The sequence below is a fragment of the Prionailurus viverrinus genome, chromosome D4, assembly GCF_022837055.1.
Source record: "Prionailurus viverrinus isolate Anna chromosome D4, UM_Priviv_1.0, whole genome shotgun sequence".
Lineage (NCBI taxonomy): Eukaryota > Metazoa > Chordata > Mammalia > Carnivora > Felidae > Prionailurus > Prionailurus viverrinus.
Genome location: NC_062573.1, coordinates 45618845 through 45636753, shown reverse-complemented (window position 1 = coordinate 45636753; position 17909 = coordinate 45618845). Strand labels below are relative to the sequence as shown.

Sequence of the window (17909 nt, the reverse complement as noted above, 5' to 3'; positions counted from 1 at the left end):
TTCAGAGGTCTAGAGAGTTGACTGGACTTGTCCAAGCAGAGCCCAAACCAGCTGACTTATATTCTTTAAGCTACACTGAATTCTAGCAAATTCATGTAAAAATTGATACTCCATATGAAGTGCCTAGTGGGATACCTGGCATACAGTAAATTTCAACAAATGTTAGTTTCCCAAAAACCTTTCCCTTTTTGAAAAGTCCGTCTTTTTGTAAACTGAATCATGATTTTATTTTATTTTATTTTGAATCATGATTTTAACTGAATAATCAACAGCACATATGAATGCATTATACTTTCAGAAATATATTACCTCGATAATTGAAAGGTTGAAATATTTAGGCACTTACAACACTGTTAGGTTGAAGAGCCCCTTGCTTATCAGTCAGTTATTGGATATTTTAAATAAGTAAGCATTTAAATACCCCAGTGGCATGCCACGTCCTATTTTGTTTTTACCTGTAACAATTACTCCTTAATTATCTATTGACAAGTCATATTGTTTCAGTATAAGGTTTTACGTTATCTTACAAGAGTCCCTTGTAAATGATTATTTTATATAGCTCTGTCTTTTTATTAAGTTTATTTACTTATTTAAGTAATCCCTACACCTAATGTGGGACTTGAACCCATGATGCCAAGATCAAGCGTCACAAGCCAGGCAGCCAGCCAGGCACCTCTGTACAGCTGTCTTATTTTTTGCTTGATTTTAATCGCTTTTACCTCCACCTCAGTCTCTACCTTGAGCTCCACTGTGAAGGCAGAAATAAAATATTCCTGAATTGTATTGTGAAATAGAGAGATAGAGCTTTATCTTCTGCATGTCAGTATTTATAAAGTATTATTAAGAGCACAGATTTGCATATTCCCTCCTCTGGAGGGACAGGCTGGTCTTTGTTGAATTCTATTCTGCCAGTATCTCTCTAAATTTATTTAGTTACCTGACAGTATGATCAAGTTCATGTACTTACAATTAACACCAGTCTTTTGATTTTCTTCATTTAGGAAATAGAAAGGACGAAGATAGATGCAGAAAATGATCGGGAATGGCTGTTGTACATTCAGAAACTTCTTGAAGGACAGGTATTTCGTTTTTCTGCTTCATGTATTAAAACTTCTCAAAAAAACATTTCAAGCCTTACATTTTTACTCGATGTCTAACTTTTTGCAAATAGTTACACATTATTTACTTCTGTTAGGTAAAGAAGTATTCCAATAGGTAGACAGGAAAGTTAACCCTCTATTTGTACTTTTGGACTTAACAAATGAAACAAATGCCTTGGGAAGAGCCAACATAGGTCTTAGCAAATGCATTAATTAAATTATTGAGTCAGCCTCTATGCTAGCTACACTGAAAAGGATCCGTTCTCTCAGCCCTCTTAGGAAAAGAGATTCTTTATTATGTGTCTTTAAAGTTAGTAGTTGATATGGACACCTGAGGAGTTCATGGGTTTCAGTGACCTTTTACTATGGACCTGTTTCCAGTCAATTCATGTTTTCCTCACAGCCAGACAGCTGTTTATTACTGTGTCTTCCCGCATTCTCTACAATATTTTCTACTGAGACCTCGAGCAGCTTGTTAGTGGGAAGTAAATATTGATTTGGCATCCTGTCAATGCAGGAAGAATGAAAAAATTTCCACCAGAGGCCCCTCAAACATTTTCCTATCGACATTTTCTGGGCCGAGTGGAAAGCTGCATAGAGGATGACAAGGCCAAGACGAGTTGAAATCCCTGAGGGGTCCATTGAGACGGCTGCTGTGACCTGTGTGATACTTTTTCTTTCCTTTCAAGTATTTTTTTAATACACATAGAGTCTGCTGGGATGTGCCCCTCTTGTAAGTGATCAAGGGCAGTTTATTGGCAGGTGAGAGCCCTGCTTTTCTAGTCATAGCCAGCTTTTGTTTTGACATCACCAACAGCATGTAATGTATTCGAAAAGTTTTTCATTAGAGTTCTTTTTGCTTAACCTAATTGTCTCTTTTAAAAATGAACCAAGGATAAAAAGAGCTAAAATGTGTTTTTCAAAATAGCAAAAAATATACACATCCATTACTGTCCTGTGATTTTTGGAAAGCCATTATAAATGTTTCTGTGTAAAGATTAAAAATAAAAGCAGTTTTAAACACATTTATTTTACATTTATATGAACAAACAACAGCATCTATACTTCTGGAAAAGTCAAGGATAAGTAAATAATACATGAACTACTCATATTCTTAGTGTCAGTCTTATATATTTTTGAAATGTTATCTGGAATCACTTCCATAGTAACAGAAGGTGATTGGCAATCTTTGCTTAAAGTTCTTCAAGTGCAGACAATGTCTTCTACAGTGACAACTTGCTTTTGAGAAGAAAGGCCATTTCTTAATGAATGTTGCGTGCCCAGCACCCAGCCCAGTGGCCAGCACATCAAAGGAGTTCAGTAATGAGTGTGACAGGTTATATATTTAGGCTTGAAAAATGATAAAAAATAAACTCTTAAATGAATTTTTTAATGTTCAATTTGTAAACATGGCTCTTTAATATGGAGCTTTCATCGTCAGTTATGGACATAAAAAAAAATAGATCCACATGCGTAAATCTTTATTAAATTTTTCTAAAGCTGTATTGACACCAGACCTGCTTTTTTGACTCACCTTTGTAGATGTACATGCACACATTCTACATTATCTGGATGTATACTTATGCCGCTTAGTCGGTGCAAAAAAAATCCTGTGGAAAATGGCATTAGACCGCTTAATACTGCAGTTTGATGTAGTGCCTTTTTGTGCCACTGAGCCTGGACTCTGGAATATAATTGCCTGGCAGTATTGATTTAATTGCCCAGGTTTATTTGTGGACTCCTAATTATTGACTGGAGGTAAATTTAATGGAGCAGCCTTTATGAACACTGGGAAAGCGCCTCTGTTGCCGTTATACATAATGAACTGCATCATGTGCCTTTAGATCATTTTTCAAGCTAATTTTATTCCACTGTGACAGTATGAAAACATTTAAAAAGTCAAAGACTTTTTATTTTTATTACTGACATAGGTGGTTTTGCTGATGTCTTTGAATTTTGTGAGAAAAAAATAGTGACTTGATTGGTTGCACTTGAATGTCACTTCATAATTACACCCAAGAGAAAAATCTATAAAATAGAAAACATCTTTTTTTTTAGCCTACTTTTCTTCTCTCTCCGTTCCAGCAATTACATTTGTCCTGAATTTTAGAAAAGGTTTTCTTTGTCCGACAATTTTTTTTGAGGCTGTTATGCCTCTAAAAGTGTATGTATGTTCATTCCTACATTTGCTTAGTACAATATACAGTTCTGTGTGTCTGAGGTTACGTGATTGTCAAGCTGTGGAATAATTGAGCACAATTCCTTAAAAAAAATAATTAATTTAATATTGATATTTGGTTATTAGAATATTTTGAAGATGAAATTATTGGAAAACTTCTCTTTTATGTCCTCTGTGTTGGGTGCTGTAAGGGAATTCTCGGATCAGAGGAGTCAGTGTGGCCCTGTGGTTTTACCTTTTGTTTAAGAATTAAGCCACAAAATGATTTTCTTTCAAAGAAAATTTTCTCTGCATTCATTTGGTGTAAATTTGTATTCATATAATGCTTGCCACAAAATAAAAAGCTGTTCCGCCATGTGGCAATATGGGACTATACAACAATATAATGCCTACTACTGCTGCTAGCCAGAAGTGCATGACAACTGAAAAGCCTGAAACCTTAACTTTTCTTTATTTAAGGCAGAGTGCAAATATATGGCCTCTTTGCTTCAAGTAGTCCTGGTGCAATTGGTAATTTTATGTGTAATCATATCTGCACCTAACTTTTGTTCCTACAGATTTCTAGCAATAAAAATTACACTAAAAAATCTTTCTAATATCTACTGTTATTCTTACAGCATAGCTGCCATTTAATTTCTTTGAACATTTTTACTTGTATTAATTCATCTTTCTTTCATTATTACATTTTTAAAAACTTGCAATCTATGGCAGAGAAAAGCAAACAAATTAATGATTATAATAGGATGGGAGAACCCTTCCAAATTAGTTCTTCTGTAGTTCAGAGGGTGGGAGAAAAAAAACAGAGATAGAAAAAGTAGGCTGAGACCGAACTATAAAAGCGGTGAGCAAGAAAGAGATATGATCAGAGTTGTGTTTTATAAAGATGCTTGAGATCAGCACATAGTAGGTCTGTAGGGAGAGAGACTGGGAGCAGGAAGATAGTTTAGGCAAAGGGCAATGAGGGTCTGCATGTGCCATTGCCATAAAAATGGAAAGAATGAGATAGATGTGACCCACATTATAGCGATTGAATCAATAGCAGTAATGAGATTAGATAGAGTCAGAAAGCAGAAACCATAGATGGGTGAGTTTAATACCCCACATAAAGAGAAAGATGATGATACCTCTAAGAGTTTGAGACACCAAAAGGTGTAGATCAGATGTGGTAGGGAGGAGATGTCAGTACTGAATCCATAGAAAGCGTAGTAGATGCATTCCATTAACAATATTCAAGGATTCAAGTGTTTTCATTAATTCAGCTAGCCTTCTCTCTGGCTTTTCTCAGTGAAATTTAACCATTTGTGAACACATTCCAAACTCTTACAACTCAACCACTAAAAGTAAAGAAACTGATTTGAATAGACATTTCTATAAGAAGATAAACAGATAGCTAATAAGGGCATGAAAAGATGCTCAACATCATTAACCATCAGGGAAATGGAACCCAAAAACTGAAATGAGGTACTGCCTCACACTGAGCAGGTTGGCTATCACGAAAAAGACAGACAATACTAAGGGTTGGTGAAGATGTGGAGAAATTAGAACCCTTATACATTGCTGCTGAGAATGTAAAATGATGCCACTCCTGAGGAAAAGAGTCTTTCACTTCTTCAGAAAGTTAAAAATAGAGATTATATGACCCAGCAGTTTCAACCTCTAGGCATATACCCACAATAAACGAAAACACATGTCCATACAAAAACTTCTACATGAATGTTCACAACAGCATTATTCATAATACCTCCAAAGTGGAAGCAACCCAGAGGTACATCAGCTGATGAATGGATTAATTTGGCGTATGTATACATGGACGATTATTCTGCCATAAAATGGAATGAAGTAGTAAATACATGCTACAACACAGCCCTATAACCTTTATGCTAAGTGAAAGAAACCACACACAAAAGGTCACATATAGTCTGACTGCATTCATATGAAATGTCCAGAATGGCAAATCTATATAAAGACAGAAAGTAGAGTGGTGGTTACCATGGAGATCGGGGTGGGGGCAGGCAGACAGGGAGTGGCTGCTAATGGGTACAGAGTTTCTTTTGAGGGTGATGGAAATGTTCTAGAATGAGATAGTGGCGATGGTGGCACAGCCTTGTGAATATATCAAAAACCAACGAATTCTATACTTTAAAGTGGTGAATTTTATGTTATGTGAACTATATATTAATTTAAAAAATGTTCTCTTTAATATCAAAAGAGGAAAAAATACATTTATTAAAAAATATTTTTAATGTTTATTCATTTTTAATAGAGAGAGCACACACAAGCAGGGTTGGGGCAGAGAGAGAGGGAGACACAGAATCTGAAGTAGGCTCCAGGCTCCAAGCCATCAACATGGACCCCAATGCAGGGCTTGAATCCAAGAACCACGGGATCATGACCTGAGCAGAAGTCAGACGCTTAACTGACTGAGCCACCCAGGTGCCCCCAGAAAAAAGAATACATTTAAAAATAAATTCCATAGGGGTTCCTAGGTGGCTCAGTCAGTTAAACATCCAACTCTTGATTTCAGCTCAGGTCATGGTCTCACAGTTTGAGAGATCGAGCCCTGCGTCAGGCTTCATGCTGAACATGCAGCCTACTTAAGATTCTCTCCCTCTCCCTCTGACCCTTTCTAACTTGTTCTCTCTCTCTTCTCTCTCTCTCTCTCTAAAAAAAAAGTAAATTAAATAAATTTCTTATATCGCATATGCCATCTCCTCTACCATTAATTAGCAGAGATTGCCTTAAATGCATTTGAATTTGAACTTCTGTCTCCTGGTCATAATTATGAACAAATGAGATAAGTGATTTCCTTTCATTTGGCACATAAGGAGATGTCCCTCTGTTATGCTCTGACTGATACTTACCTTCTCACATATCCAAACTAGTAGTAGTCATTTATACTCTGCCTTCTGAGAGACAACTGTTTATTTGTTCTGCCCATTCTGATCCTCAAAATTATAAAATTGTAATAAAGGTCATTTAACTTTGCCTTTAGGCCTTAATAATACGTGAAACAGTACTTTTTACTTGGGACTTTAAGAGGTAACAGAGAGTTAGTGGAGATAACACTGAACCTATACTATGGAATCCTTTTAAAAAAAAAAAACATGTACATAGTGCCTCCTACATTATTGTTTCAGGTTTAGGAGTACAGAAGTGAGCAGAGGAGACAAAAATCACCTCCTTTATGGAGTTTATGTTTCTGGGGGTGAAGGACAATAAAAGAGTTAAAATATATAAACTGTGAAATTTATTAAACAATTAAATTGAACAGAATTATGGGTATATATGTTAAAATATGTATACTTGTACAAAATAAATAATTACAGTTATAAATGCAATATGGTTCTTTACTAGGATTTGTATAAAAACCTTGAGCCGGGAATGACTAGAAAATGTGTCTTGATTTCATTTTGTTTTAGCCCTGTTCTTTATTATTTGCTAATCCTTTTCTGGATTTTATTCAGTCCATTTTAGTCCACTTTTTGGAGATCATTTTCTTGCATTGGGAGCATATAAAAAATTCTTTCTGCCTTCAGCTGTTGAGAATTTAAAGTACAGAATTTAATCAGTGGTTTTTCTTTAGCTTTAAATATCCCTGTTCCTATTAGATGCTTCAGATCTTGCAAATGCTGAAATTTAAAATGGCTCTTTCCCCAGTGCCCTCTCTGCAAAATATGCTTACCTTCTACAGAATCCTTGCAATATGGCAGTGAGAAGAGTTTTATAAATCTCCCTGGCTTTTGTAAATAGAGTAACTTCCAGGCTGAAGGTTAACTGAAAGTTTCTCCTTAGAACTCGGAACACATCTAGTCTGTTACTTTCTGTGTGGCACTTACAACACATGCAAGCACATGCAGGCACATTCACTCACCCCTGCTCACACACATAAACCCACTCCCTCAGCCACCCACACAGCTTTCTTACATCTAGTGAAATAGCAAGAGTTCAAATTTCTCCATTCAGAGCCTTCCTGGGATTTTTTTTTAATTTAACAATGTTAAGCCTTCTTTCGTGTTTCCAGTAAAAGCAGGTACACTACATGAAATGAAATACATTTATTTTCAATAGGACTCAAGCTAGATTAAAGTCAATTTGTGTTTTAAAAGTGGTATCTTCTTGGTGGTAGTTTTCAAACCAAAAACAAGAATGAAAATGGTTAAAATGTTCATCTTGTTCTTTAGATTTTTGTTAAAAGCACATTCCAGTTAGTGCTCATGCTGTTAAGTTATCTATGTTTTATAGTCATGGACGTTAGGCTTGGTTATTTTTCCAATATAGCTCTCAAAGGTCTGCAACCATCATTCATGCCTTACCTTTATACAGAAACACTTAAATGAAACCACAACTTGCGAGTGTGAGTAATAAACTTGAGATTGTGTCAGTGGCATACAGCTCCTAGAGGCAAACATCTGTAGGTGTTTACATGTGAGATAAGCTGGAAATCTGTGTGAAATCAGGGGAAATCGCTCCCTAATAGAAGTCACCTTTTGCAACAGGGACAGCCCAAATGATTAGGAAGACCCACTTTAAGACCACACCACACACCAAGCAAAGCTCAGTTGTTCCGGTGTCCTAGTTAAATTTCCATACCAAGAAATCTCACACAGTGTCAACTCTTCACCTGTCTCATCTTCTCTGTGATGTTGAAGTGTTCAAGCCTGTGGGACTCTGTATTGACATACCCAGGAGTATCCCTTCTCCTTTGTTATGCAAGAGAAAGAAAGAAATCATGCAGTCTTTCTGGACTTCATAGTCCCTGGCATATGCCATCGGAGATGAAACCCGAGGCAGCATAATTGTCGGGTTTGTTGTTTCAGATACATTTGATGGGGCAAGTGAGAAAGTATGGCTGCTGTTGTCCAGTCAGCTTGCTGCCACTTCAGTCCAACTCCAAAATCCTATCCATGAAAGAATAGTGGTGCTTTCTGTGTCTGAGGAAGTTCCCTCTAGAATGCATGTAGAGAGATTTTAATGTACTCTCAACACCCTGTGTGAGATAACCTTGCATTTCATCTAGGCTCCGGTCTCCTGGTCTTCTTAATGTTTTTAAAGCGTTTTGCTGTTAAAACAAATAAAAAACAGGGCAAACAAGCAGACCATGTGAATTTTTAAAGCATTTTCCAAGGCATTTTGTATTTTAAAGACAGTCTTAACTGCACCCAATCTATAGCTCTCTGTTGAGAATTGACGTTCATTTGATACTATAAGCTTTTGAAGAACTCTGTGAATCACAGTAGACTAAATTATGTCCCATCAGTCTTCAGGTTAACTGTAATTTATAAGATTTTTTAAATGTTTGTTTATTTATTTTGAGGTGGGGGGCAGAGAGAGAGTGAGAGAGAGAACACAGCCTCTCTCACAGAGAGAGAGTGAGAGAGAGAACATTAGCGACAGAGCCTAATACGGGGTTCCATCCCCATGTAGGGTTCGATCCCACAAACCATGAGATCATGACCTGAGCCAAAATTAAGAGTTCGAGGCTCAACTCACTGTGCCCCTGTAATTTGTAAGATTTAAGAATTAACAATCTGTAAATGATAAAAGTGATTATTCTCAGTTAGCTAAAATAGCCAGTGAACTTAAAAATCCCATTCTTAACCACTTTGAGAAAACAAGAATTTTCATTAATTCATCCTAGACTAAGCAGAGGTTTTTATCTGTATAGTCTATGAAAGAAGTTTGCCAAATAAAGAATAGTGCACACTTGGCAAGAGAAGCTATTTTTGAAACCAATACTGCTGGTCCACTCGTTATTTGAGGATGTATTGAGTCTACTCCATGAATAAGGAACAATTTATAAAGTAGGAGGGACACGTGCTTAAAATTTTTTGGTTAACAGTTACTTTGAGTTATAGTGTTCATTTGTAAAAAATAAGTCATAGTCATTTGAAAACAATAAGTATATTTTATGAAATGTTTTCTAATCTGACTTTTCCTTAGTCTTCTTCTAGGTTTGTTTCAATTACTAACAATTATATTATAAAATTACATTAATTTTGTATTTTATAAAATTACAGTTGATCCTTTCGAAAGGCCTCTTTGAGAGTCGGACTTACAGTTCCCAGGGAACAACAAGTCATAAAAAGCAAATAGAGTGAGCACTGTGTTTGGAGAAAGAAATTCAGAGTTGGTTTATGAAAAAGGAAATAGAAAGGTTGAATTAAAATAAACATCTCCAACTAGTAAGATATATGAATTTTAATTTAATATTATATAAAGACAGATAATAATGTCCTTCTGACCTATTTGCAGAGAAATAGAAGAACCTCTAAGGGCAGATAGATATGCACATACCGTGCATCATGATTAAAAGATTGATCACTTTTTGAAATCTATATGTGTTAGCCTCTATACAAAGCTTAAAAGAAGCTTACAATCCAATAAAACAGGATTGACAAACAGTCGTGTTTAACTGTGGGGCTTTTTGTTTTATTGGGAGCCAGAGGAAGAGAATAAAGTGAGTTGTCAGTAGTAAATTAGTAAATGGACCTCTTGTTCCACCTCGGAGGCTTCCTGGAAGAGAAATTCTTTGAGCTAGATTTTTTTAAGAGGAAGTGAAATTTCCAAGTACATGACATGTTGAAAACTGTTCAGATCACAAGATAAAAAGGTTTATGTTTAACTTGAAAGTGTAATATGCAAATAAGATGATTAATGTCAGTACATTGTGGCCTGGTGAAAGTACTGTGACATTATTACATAGGAAATTACAGAACCAGCATGTTTCCCAAAGTGTGTTCCATGGATTGCTAGTTCCTCATGATAAACAGACCATGAGAAGAGCATGGACAAATGAATTTAGAAACAGAGTATTACATTGCTTGGAGACTCACAGTGTCTGTTAATATCTTAAAGCTTCTAAGAGATCCTGAAATAGAGGAACTTTTTAAGGTTTGGTTTGTTTCCCAAACTTATTTGGTCAGAGGACCCTTTTTTCCCTTGAACAGCTTGAGGAAATTACATTTTATTTCCACCAGGAAACATCTTGTTTGTCTGCCTTTTTGATGGGGATGCATATGGTACTGATAGCCATGGCCAACATAAAGAAGGTTGCCTGATAGTTTTGTTATTATTTTGTATGTGCATTCCTTTAACATCTAATATTAATGCCCTGAGAATTTAAATTATCTAATTTATAAGACTGGAAGTTTTGCCAAATATGACTCTTTTCTGCATCCCAGAAGGGCAATCTGTCAAAGTAATGATTTGCTGTTAGTATCCTTACCTTGAAGAAGGGAGTCTAACATTCTTCCTTGCTTCTAAGATGCATTTTCCCCACATTTTCATATTTCTGACATTGCAATGCAAACACAGTGTTATATATTTAATGGGGTAGTAGGGGTTTTTTCTTTCCCAGAAAAAAGCTGTTTTTAATTCAATGCATGTATCTTCTATTCAAGTCTGTCTTCAGAACTAAAGAAATGTGATATTTTGGTATCTTGTGGTTTCTTCAGTAATAAGTTTCATGGAAGACCGTGTGTGAAGCTCCTGGCATTGACTTAGAAAAGGCAGTTTGTTACAAAGATGAGAAAGAAGTTAAACTAGAACCTTTTTGTTAGAAACTTGGGATCTGAGGCAATCCTATGGACCAGTTTTGGTCTTCGCTTCTCATTCGTGGCCTGCATAATCTGTTTGTCTGGCCTGTTGTTTCACTGCCACTGGCCAACCTTTTCTGTTTACTCCCAGTTCAAATTTGAAAAGGCCGTTCTGGTTGGTTGAGCGAATTATAATCACCCTAGCTGAGCACAGCCGAGCACCTCCTATAGTGGTCTTTGGTCAGGTGCTGATGATGGATGCTGCCTGTGGTTATCCTGGCACAAAAAAGGGCCTGATGGTACTTCCCTTGTGGGGAAGGGGACTGGGCATGGGAAGCATCCCCGTCAACATATTCAAGGAAACAAAAGTGGTCTTTTGCTGGTTAATCAAAAGGGCAACTCCACGAAATGGCATAATGAATGTCTTAATTATTTTAAACCTCTTCTGTGAGACCAGACAGCTGGGAAGGAGACAAAAGGAAGTTGGTGGAGGTGTGGGGGTAATTGGAGACCCTTTTCCCTTTTCTTCTACTTACAGCCCAGACATGTATCCTACGACTCAGACTTCTACAGGAAACCCAGGGAAGCAGAGGGAACAATGAAACTTTACCGGAAAAGTTATATAAATTATGAAATTTAAAAATGTACTCTACATTTCATAAACTCAGCAGTTTGCAACATGTGTATTACACTTTGATGTGCCAAACTTTTCTATAACATCTTAATCAATGGGTATACTTTTGCCATTTTTTTTCGCTCTGAAATTTTACCCTACAACTCTTGAGGTGTTGGGCTCTCACACAGACAAGTGTATTGATAGTTCTCTCTCATTCTTTTATGAGTGATGAGCATACAGTACTCCTTCGGTGGGCCTGTGGGCCCTGGAGATGACTGTAACCTGCTATTGATCAGCTGATTGAAGATAAATGGCTCAGCTGCTTGTATTGCAGATTACATCATTAACATGGTCAGTAAACCATGAATTGTTCAATAAGGCGTTTATCTTTTTTCATTTTACTTCTGCTCTTTTATCATTTTTATTATAAAAGACAAAATTACCCACACTAACCAGGAAGATCAGTTGAAAAGAGACCCAGAAGGGTGCCATTATGGGTGCAAAGTTGCAGATAGCTGAGTTCTAATGGTTTAATGATATTTAGTGTATGTTTTTGAGCTGAAGAAAATATAGAGTTTTGATCATCTTTTTTTTGTGTGTTTCTCTTACAGCTTCCTTTTGCCTCATATTTGCTAGAAGCAGTACTGGAGAAAATAAATGAAAGAAAGAAACTAGTTGAAGGATATTTCACAATTATGAAAGATATTAGATGATATTATGATGAAGAACTTTTTTTCAAATGTGAAAACTTTTTGTGCGGTGGGACTGGAGAAATGCATTGCAATCCTGATACAGTATCTGCTCCAACTATCAATAGTCAGGTTCAATACCAAAATAAGAAGTCTCTGAAACTAATTAATTGCTGAACAAGTGAAACTAATTAAGTACACAGCCATTTTAAAGGAAATAGTGTAGCATTTGATTGTTGAATACAAATATTGCCACAAATCAATGCAAACTTAAAAATGATTTTCCTTCCAGTGCAGTAGAAGAAATTAGAACAAGCTTGGACACACAAATTGGCCTGAATATAAGAAGACAAAGGTGTAAACTGAGGACTTAATGTTTTAAGTTTTGTAAGAAACTAGACCATTTACATAAAACCAGTATAAAAGGCCTTAAATCATCCAATGAAGAGCAATTTGTTTTATTGGCAAATATAAAACGAAGCATCATATCTTAAGGATGAGAATTTAATGAAATAAATTGTGTGGTCCAATTATATCTGTTCTCAATATACTGGATTATGTAAGAGACACTGTATTTTCCTAGAACTACTTGGCAAAAATAAAAACATTTTCTCCTTTTCTCCCTTTCTTTTTTTAAATTCACAAGACTTTGTGTGGCCATCTAAATTAGCAAGGGACCACAAGCCCAGTGTATAAAATTAGGCTAGATCCAGCATAACTCCTACTGTGGTCAGCTAATTAAGTTCAAATTCCTGATGATGATATCATCTTTATTTAGATTTCCAAATACTCTTAACCCCTTTTCACCTCTTCTCTATATTCCTGCCACACATGACCTTTCTGGTTCCTCTAATTCACCAAACTTCTGCCTGCCTCCAGCCTTTACTCTTTTTCTTTTCTAGAATAGTCTGTACGTTTTTCTCATGACTGGCTCCTTCTCATCATTCAGGATCACCTTATCTGCTCCCTCAGGGACACATTCCCTGGCCATCTTACTACTTAATTTCCTTTATCACAGAAAATTGGCTATTTTACCTGTTCACTTATATGTCTTCATGTTATTTTCTCCTCCCCTTTCCCTTTAGAATACAGGTCCCCTGAGGTTAAGGCAGCGGTTGGCAAATTATGGCCCACAAGCCAAATCTGGACTGCCGCCTGTTTTTGTGCGGCCCACAAGCTAAGAATAATTTTTACATTATCAAATGGTTTAAAACAAAAAGAGAATATGTTTTATAGCATGTGAAGTTTATATGAAATTCAAATTTTAGTGTCCATCAATAAAGTTTTATTGGAACACAGTGATGGTCATTTATTTATGTATTGTTCATGGCTGCTTTCAAACTACAGTAGTGCAAGTGAGTATGCAGCCCAGACCATATGTGATGCTGTGGTCACTTTGCACTACTTAGCACACTACAAATCACAATGACACAATTCTAGGAAAATACAGTTACAACTTGACAGCATTTCAGATGCCACAATACTACTCTACTGCACTTTTTAAGAAAAATATATACCCATCATGTCAAAACAAAAAAAGAAGAGAAAAATGGCTGTCAGCGTGACATTTTTTACGGCATAGCAGAGTGTGGATTATCTTGCTATTGAATTAGACGGCAAAACATTGTGATTATTATACAGTGACAGTATACCTATGCTGAAAGAATGCACTGTATATGGACATTACTGAACTAAGTACTCATAACAGAATTTCCAACTCACAAGAAAACAATGGTAAGAAAATAAATTACAAGGTTTTTAATATAATATCTGATCACAGAAGAATTTTGTTACAAAGACAAAATGTGACTGAATTTCTATGCAGGCCTGAGGTCTTCCAGGAAGAAGGCAAGAGGAGTCAGACAGCAATGTTACCACAGGAGAGGGACAAAGAAATTTGACGATGCTACCCCAATAACTTTAGGTATAGAGGAAAGGGGCCATCAACTAAAGACTGTAGGTGATCCCCAGACACTGGAAAAGTCAAGGAAATGGATTGTCCACCACAGAGACTCCAGGAAAAAAAACAAAAAACAAAAAAACAGCATTTGTTAACATCTTGACTTTAGCCTAATAAAACTGATTTTGCACATCCCCAGCTATTAGAATAAATTTTGCTTTTTTAAGCCATTAAGTTTGTGATAATTTGTAACTACAGCAATAGAAAATGAATACAGTTTTCTAAAATTCTGTTTAGAATTGTTTTATCTGTTTATGAGGGGTATTGGGCAGAAGATACAAAATCAAGGCTGGTTCCATATTCAAACATCAATCAATGTAAGACACCATGTAAACAGGCTAAAGAGAAATATCACATGATTGTAAAATTTTACAAAAACATATGAAAAACTTCAATACCCCTGCACGAGAAAAGAAGAAACTCAAAACTAAGAACTTCCTCAATTTGATGGGATTGCAAAATGCCTACGGCTAACATTATACTTAATGATGGAAGATTGAACACTTTCCCCTAAGATCAGGAACAAGGCAAGGATGTCTACTCTCACCACTGTTATTCAACAAAATATTGAAAATCCTGGCCAGCATGGTAAGGCAAGAAAAGGGAATAAAAGGCCTACAGATTGGAAAGGAAGAAGTAAAGCTATCTCTTACATAAATAATTCCATACACGAATAAATGAACCTCAGAATTAATAAGTGACTTCTCAAGATACAAGATGAACATAGAAAAATTAATTGTATTTCTATATACTAGTGAACTAGTAATACATGTGTGGAAACCATAATTTAAAATACAATTCACAATTCTCAAAAAGAAGAAAAAATAAATATTGAGGTATAAATCTAACAAAGCATGTCTAAGACTTGTATACTGAAAACTACAAACACTGATGAAAGAAGATTAAATAAATGGGGAGACATGCTGAGAGCATGAATTGGGATATTCAATATAGCAAAGATTCCAGTTGTCTCCAAATTGATATACAGGTTTAATACAATTCCCACAAACATCACAGCAAGATATTTTGAAAATAGAGACAAGAGTCTTCTAAAAAATTGTATGGAAAGGCAAAGGAAGAAGAGTAGCTACAAAGATTTAAGGAAAAATAAAGTGGGGGAAATCACTCTACCCAATTCTAAGATGTATTTTATAGCTACATTAAAAGTGTGGTATTGGCAGAGGAACAGACACCTTTTACCACCTGACCCTAATTAAAGCACTTTCAGCATATTTTTTAAAGCTTATTTATTAATTTTGAGAAGGGATGGGAGAGGGGCAGAGAGAAAGCATCCCAAACAGGCTCCGCCTTGTCAGCATGCAACGCGATGAGGGGCTTGAACTCATGAACCACAGGATTATGACCTAAGCTGAAGTCGAAATCAGACGCTTAACCAACTGAGCCATCCAGGAGCCCCTCAGCATATTTTGGGATGAGATTTAGTTAAGATAAAAAAATTTTTTTAATGTAAGTGAAGTTTACATTTTCCAATATCTTATCTTAGGTTACTACTACTCAATCTGAGGGCACAAAAAAAAAAATCTTCCTGTTGCCTTGACAAATTTCTTTGGTTTGGGACCTAGCTTTTTTCTGGAGTTTTATCCCCACTGTAATGTTCCCTATCTTATACACCTGTCAACATCCTTTGTCTTATAAGGAATCCTCTCCATTCTTCCTATTGTACTAGTTCTGACACTGCTCATTAATTCAGTGTTGGGAGCAAGGTAGAAAAAGAAAAGTACATCCAGGGCATTTTCTTTTTCCTTTATTTTTATATAAATTTTAATTTTGAAATAGTGTAACATTCATAAGGAATTGCAAAAGTAGTATAGAGAATTCTTGAGTAGTCTTCATTCAGATTCCCTGAATAACACCTGACTTAATCATAACACATTGTCAGAATCAGGAAAATGACATTGGGACAGTATTATTAACTCAAATATAGACCATAAATGATTTTTACAAGTTTTCACATTCACTTCTTTTGGGGAGGGATACTTTTATGAAATTTTGTCACACATGTAGATTATATAACTGTCAGCACAGGATACAGAGCTATTCCATCGACAGAATATTCCTCATGTTATTCCTTAGCATTCATATCCCCCTTCCGACGCTAAGGCCTGCAACTATTTTTTTTTTCTTCTTCATCACTATAATTTTGTTACTTTGAGAATGTTATATAAATGGAAGCACAGAGTATATAGTTCTTTTCAGTCAGCATAAGCCCTTGAGATCCATATAAATTGTGTATATCCATAGTTTATTTCTTTTCATTGCTGAATAGCATCCCAGTATATGCATGTACCACAGCTGGTTTATTCATTACCCATCAACAGATACATGTGATGATATACTGATTGATGGGCCAAGTAGTCAGGGACTTGGGAGGAACATGTTTGGAACAAGGTGACAAGGAAGTCTGGGGAAGAGATATGTGGATAGACCTCTCTGAATGGGTGTAAAAGGTGATGATTTTTTTGTCCCATGTGAGTGCTTACCAAAGGGTGGCCTCAGCAGAGGAGGATAGTAATAAGTGAGTAGAATAAACTGTTCTGTGGATACCAGTCAGCCTCTTTTCCCAGCCACCTCTATCATTGCACAGTGGGCTCATGGACAAAGTGGTTACGGTGGCAGGTATGAGGTTATGCATGGGCTCAGCAACATGGACATCTACTCACCAAGGCCAGCCTGACTATAGCCACTATTGAGTGTCCAATCTTCAAGAATCAGAGACCCAACACTAATTCCCTGATCTGACAAAATCCCCCAGGGTCAGCCAGCTACCTGGTGACAGGTTGACTGTATCTGTTTCCATCATAGAAGAGACTGTATTTTGTACTTACTGGGACACTCACTCTGGATATGGATTCGCCTTCCCTGCAAGCAGTACTTCTGCCCGAACTACCATCTGTGACCTTCCAAAATGTCTTATCCACCATCATGGTATTCCACACAGCAATGCTTCTGATCAAGGAACTCACTTCATAGCAAATGAAATGGATCAATGGGCCCAGGCTCTTGGAATTCACTAGTCTTATTGCATTCCCCACCATGGTGAAGCAGCTAGTTAGAATGGTAGAGTGGCTTTTGAAGACTCAGTTACAGTACTTTGTGGCAGTACTAGGTGGCAGTACTTTGCAGGGCTGAGGCAAGATTCTTGAGGAGGCTGTATGTGCTCTGAATTAGCATCTAATATATGGTGCTGCTTTATCTATAGCCAGGATTCCCAGGTCCAGGAATCAAGGGGTAGAAATGGGAGTGGCACCAGTCGCTATTACTCCTAGTGACTCACTAGCAAAATGTTTGCTTCCTCTCCCCATGACCTTATACTCTGCTGGCTGAGAGGTCTTAACACCAAAGGGACAAATGCTTCCACCAGGAGACATAGGAATGATTCCACTGAACTGGAAGTAAAGACCCACCCAGCCAACTGCAATTCCACATGACTGAATCAACAGGCCAAGAAGACAGTTACTGTGCTTCTTGGGATAATTGATTTTGACTACCAAGGGGAAATTGTACTGCTACTCCACAGGAGATCCCTTAGGGCATTTCTTAATACTACCATGCCCTGTGGTGAAAGTCAAAGGAAAATCCAAACCAGCTAGGACTATTAATGGCCCAGACCCTTCAGGAATAAAGGTCACCCCACTAGCTAAAGAATTACAATCAGCTGAAATGTTTGATAGAGAATACAGAATGGATAGTGGAAGAAGGTATTTATAAATACCAGCTATGACCACATGACTATTCACAGAAACAAGGATTTTAATTATCTGGAGTATTTCCTCCTTATTTTGGGGTGTGTGTGTGTGTGTGTGTGAATG

At 36.6% G+C, this 17909-nt stretch overlaps 1 protein-coding gene across 2 annotated transcripts in view; it reads left to right on the top strand.

Moving 5' to 3' along the window:
* The window catches only part of CNTLN (centlein), a 308510-nt gene extending 295771 nt beyond the window's left edge, over positions 1-12739 (top strand). For both annotated transcript variants that reach the window (XM_047831088.1, XM_047831087.1), the window contains exons 25-26: positions 1002-1079; positions 12042-12739. In XM_047831088.1, the coding sequence (XP_047687044.1) occupies positions 1002-1079; positions 12042-12143 (180 nt within the window). In that variant the 3' untranslated portion in view covers positions 12144-12739. The remainder of the gene's footprint in view (positions 1-1001; positions 1080-12041) is intronic.
* Positions 12740-17909: the final 5170 nt, after the last annotated feature.